This window comes from Sinocyclocheilus rhinocerous, unplaced genomic scaffold (assembly GCF_001515625.1).
Source record: "Sinocyclocheilus rhinocerous isolate Xijiao unplaced genomic scaffold, SAMN03320098_v1.1 scaffold1295, whole genome shotgun sequence".
Taxonomy (NCBI): domain Eukaryota; kingdom Metazoa; phylum Chordata; class Actinopteri; order Cypriniformes; family Cyprinidae; genus Sinocyclocheilus; species Sinocyclocheilus rhinocerous.
The window spans coordinates 1,137,598-1,142,762 of NW_015660499.1; the positions used below are offsets into that span (position 1 = coordinate 1,137,598).

The following is a 5,165-nucleotide window of genomic DNA, read 5'->3' on the forward strand; positions in this document are numbered from 1 at the left end:
GGCAACAGGTACTGTTTACTAACAAGGTGACAGCGCCAACTACTGGCCTGGCATACGTAATACAGCGTCTTTGGCCGTTTTCGTAGATTTATGTAAACGCGAATCACTTTGAAAACTGTCGTGTATACATGAAACTTTTAAAAAATGCAATAAGAGACACACACAGACAGATTTGTTTGTTTAAGCACGTCACATTAACTGTCTCAGGGCACAATACACTGCAAAGGACGCTGGCGTACAGGTTTTTTTAGGTTCAAGCGGTCCTCCACAGCCCACAATGCAGGCTTATGGTTACAGGAGAGGCCTGGCTACTCACACCTGCGACCTCAATGCCTGCCTCGATCTACGCTACACTGCCGAAGAGAAAGACACCACTGTTTGTGTACCATTTAGGACACAGTCGATGCAGGCCTGAAGAGATGAGGTGAAAGTGCACTGAAGTCAACAGGAGACCATTTACTTTCTTCATGCACACTCTTGGTCTTATTGTGCACAGTTTGCACAGAACAAAAGCAACTGAACTCAACAAGAAAGATCCGCACATCTCCATCGCTGCTGAATATTTGTGCAGAGATCCACTTGAAATGGTTTTGGAATCAGATTGTGATGCAAATCTACATACATGAAGAAGAAAGCCAAAATATTAAATGTCATGGATGATATTTACGGAGTAATTCCCTATTTTGTGGGTCAAAATGACAATTTTCACCCGAGATTTGGAACCAAATTGCAGGAAGGGGAAAATGACTTTAGAAAGATGGCAGTATCATTATTTTATTTTTACATAGAGATTGTCAAGTCTATTACTAAAATACATTGACTTTAGCAATCCTTGTTGCATTATATGCCAATGGTGGCGGTTCAAAAATGGAAAAAAGCACTGAATGCTTGTAACTCAAAAAAGTATAAAAGATATCGTAATATCCTTTTGGATGTTGGTTCTTACCATACCTAACTTTTGATATCTTCATTTTTAAGACCCCGTTTGGTTTGATTCCAGAGATACTGGGATTTCAATGTGGCTCCATTAGTAAATTATTAGAAAGACAAATATAAATAGTGATGAAAGCCAAAATATTAAATGTCATGGATGTATATTTACAGAATAATCCACTATTTTGTGGGTCAAAATGATCATTTTCACCATAGATTTGGAACCTAATTGGATGGGGAAAACTAATTTAAGTCTCAATATCCTTTTGGATGCTGGCTCTTAACAAGCTTTCCTTTTGCTACTGTATCTTCATTTTTAGGCCCCATGTGGTTCAGTTCCAGACATACTGGACTCTTAATGTGGCTTCATGAGTAAATCATTAAATTGTACACATTAACAAACCCCAAGATTTTTGCCAGGGAAGTTTCTGAAATTTGGATGATTTGGCAGAGAATGACCCAATAGTATAATCAAATTTCAGCAAAGTCTTGCAATGAAAAGTCACTTATGCCAATCTGTATTAGAGTTTAGACAGCTCCTGTGATCAGTAAGAGAACAGACGAGACGGACACTAAAGCGCAGTCAGGACGACACATATCACTGTTAAATATAGGTTTGTGTGTTTGAAAGACTGAAGCTTTGCCCAGCATCTTGACTCATTTCATGAAAAAAATAAATTCTGTCTAAAATCACATGACGATTAGCTCATGCAAGACTCTTTAGTTGCAATACGACACCCAAACCTGCTCTAGTGAAACACACTGGGCATGAGACAATAGCTACAGTACATCTACATGCAATAAAAAGTTGTTGTGTAAAAACCTCAATCTGGGAAAAAATATCCAGTTAAGCGAAGCCGGATGGAAATTTCTGTTTGATTAATAAAGACAGTGGTGCAGATCTTAAAATCTGTTAAATAGCATTTGTTAAATCAATGCATCGGACAGTTTTCATCAGCCTAAATGTTGAGCCATGTTGAGAACGCAATGCATAGGCTACTTCTGTTGAGTTATGAATTATGGTCTGATGCATTTCAGAATGCAACAATGGCACAAAATCGAGCTTGTGAAGCATTTGAGGTTGCATACTTGCATAGGGCCATAACCAGAATAGACATTTCCACCCGTCAATAATTAGAAATGGCCAAATGTTCAATATTTGACATTCTTCATGCTTTACCATTGACATAAGCTAACAATTAATTCCAGTTTTAACCATGAAAGAGAGCGAAGTAAGATGTAACTAAACATTTGAAAATTGACAACTGTTTTACAATATGTTAAACGACTGACAGTAATATCCAGTGATGCAAACTTCTTGATGTTCTGTCAGATTTTGAATTGAAAATATAGGCTATAATTTACATGATTCATGTAATTCATAACAGAATGCAATGAGACAAGAAATATAAGGCTAATGAAGTACTTTTTGACAAATTAGGCATGCGATTAAGAGAGAATGTGTGCATATTTTAAAATAAAACTATTTTGCATATTTGCATAATTCTAGTTCTTTTAGAGTTTTTCTTTCTTTGGCTTTATTCCCTTAAATACTTAAATAATTTATGTCCTTATTCCTTCAAATAACAAAACCATTGCAAAAAAATATGGTCTCTGACAATGTTAAGGGAATTACACATTTCATTCAGAACCTGTAGTTGGATTGAATCCATTCAAACCTAGAAAAACCAATGCACGTAGCTTTCGTCAATAAAGACATCTTGCTAGCATTCCCTCTAGCTATGATAAAAATCTCAATATACATGCTTTTTGCAAGACTGGTATCTAACATACAACAGTCTAATCTGATGTGTAAAGTTGAAGTACAACACTAAATACACGTTTACTGGTTTACTCCCCACGTAGCATCAGAAATTAACTTAAGGGACAATATTCATTTTCAATGGCAACTTTTACATTTATGAGTGCATTTTTTCATTGCTGTCCATGAATGTCAAACTTAGTCCTTTCAAACTAATTTCTAACAAAGTGAACTAAAGGCAACACTTGACAAGCCTAGATAAAAATGTAATTAAATTAGTCAAAAAGAGTCCACACATAGTGCTGGGCGGTATACCGTTTCATACCGAATACCGGTGTTTATTTTTGTTATGATATTAATTTTTAAAATACCGCAATACCGGTGTCGTTTAAATAATGTTCGGAACGCGACACTGTTTGAAAGGGGTCTCTTTTAACTGTTGCACTGTGGTGAGGGAACAGCTGTATGTGTTACTAAGCGTGAAAGTTCCGAAACTGAAGCTGTAGAACTAATAGAACGTGATGACACAGAAGAACTCATCCACAATATCCACATTGACCGCCACAAATATCCACCGCCCCCTGCCATCAGCCCCCGCGTCTCACACACACGAGCATGTCCCACGAACGCGAGGTCTGACTTTCCCGGAGAAGCGTCAATCTCTCGGCGTCTGTTCTGTGCAGTGAGAGGCAGAGAAGCACCGCATTCAGTTGGCCGCACCGCAGCCGACTCGTCAATAAATGAGTAGGGGTGGGTCGTGTTTAGTCACGGTTTAGTGTGGTATTTTTTGACAATATTCACTCATCATGACAGTAAAATAGGGCATTCTAAGTCAATATACTGCAGTATTTCCTCTCTCAATCAGTAGAAAATATGGTTAACACCCGGTCATGCATGAAAAAAAAAATACCGTCATGTACCGTGAAACCGGTATAATTTTGAAAAATACCGTGATATAAATTTTTGGTCATACCGCCCAGCACTATCCATTCCATATCAAATAAAAAGAGGAATGCACCATATCTAAGGTCATTTTGTTAGTTTAATTTTGGCATTTCAGCCGCCAGTCCTGGTTAATTTCTGACCCTGCTCCCACATTCATGTCTAAACAAATGCTTGAGATGAACGAAAATAACTTCACTAAACAACGTGTCACTCATGAAAACTCCACTCAACAGCCTCAAGGCAGTAATACTGAGAGGAGTTAGATTAGGCTCGTTTTCTCATTGCCTTGGGCAACAAGTCAACAAGTTACAACATCAAGCTGAAGATTATGGAATCAACGGTCTTACAGTACGCCACCACTACTAGTTAATTGCCAACATTAATAACTACTGGTTTTGAAATAAAAGTGTCCTGGCAAACCATGTGTGCCGATTCCTCCAGTAAAGGCAATGCAATCACATGCACACCATCAAAACCAACAGAAAGTTTTAGGTGCGTATTTGTGAAGTTTTGAGGTCGGGTGCAAAATGACAGATTGTTGTTTTGTTGACACATTGCAGAAGCTGCACTAAAAATCAACCAGACGGGAACTATGCACAATAATTAGCAACAAAAGAATGCTCTACACTTCTGCATTTAAGGACAAAAGTAAAGCTCAACGCGGTTTTGCGCTAGTAAGGGTCTGATATTAATCACACAGTGTTGCGAGGGAAGCGGCTGTAAAGAATGAATCAACCGGAGTCCTGCAACACTGCAGCATCAACACACAACACACAACCAGCTGGAATACATGAATATAACGCATAAAGAGCAGCTTTAAACAGGCGTCCAGCGGCGCGAGCGAGCGTGTTGCTGCAGTCGCGCTGACGTTGGCAGCGGCTCCGCGCTCCATCCGCTTCTACAGCGTCAATCCAGCGCTCTAGCGTCGCGTCAAACTTCTCCTTTCGCGATGATCCGATGTCAAACGTCAAAGCGGCTCATACTCACCTAAGTCGTCCATGTTTCGCGGTGGTTCTGACTCGGGAACCGGAGCAGGAGCCCGTGATTTATGTGTCGTGTCTCGTGCGCGCTCTGCAATCGCACGCGGAGAAGTTTTTAAGTCAAGTGCACGAGCTGCGCGAGCCCGAGGTGAGTCGAGCACGCGCAGCGCTCGCTCACTGATTAGGAAAAGCGTACACAACTATGAAAAGATGACAAAACTATTGCAAACGCATAATAACCAAAAATGTACAAATAATTATTTTTATTTAGTCATTTAGCAGACGCTTTTATCCAAAGCGACTTACAAATGAGGACAACAGAAGCAATCAATTGTAGTATTAAAACAACTAAAAACAGATCCAAAACTAAAAATGTTTTTTTTTTGGCTAATGCTACAAATATACATGTCCTTAAGACATGTAAGGTCACATATTATTACCTTAGATATAAGAATATAATTAAATAAATATTACAATACAATAATAATGGGTGCTAATAGTTAATTTTATAATAAAAATATTCAAAAAAATACATGGTAATAAAT

At 38.6% G+C, this 5,165-nt stretch overlaps 1 protein-coding gene across 1 annotated transcript in view; it reads right to left on the reverse strand.

Moving 5' to 3' along the window:
- Positions 1-4,760, reverse strand: part of pxna (paxillin a) — a 35,741-nt gene extending 30,981 nt beyond the window's left edge. The window contains exon 1 of the mRNA XM_016534223.1: positions 4,628-4,760. Within this exon, the coding sequence (XP_016389709.1) occupies positions 4,628-4,640 (13 nt within the window). The 5' untranslated portion in view covers positions 4,641-4,760. The remainder of the gene's footprint in view (positions 1-4,627) is intronic.
- Between the last annotated feature and the right edge of the window lie 405 nt (positions 4,761-5,165).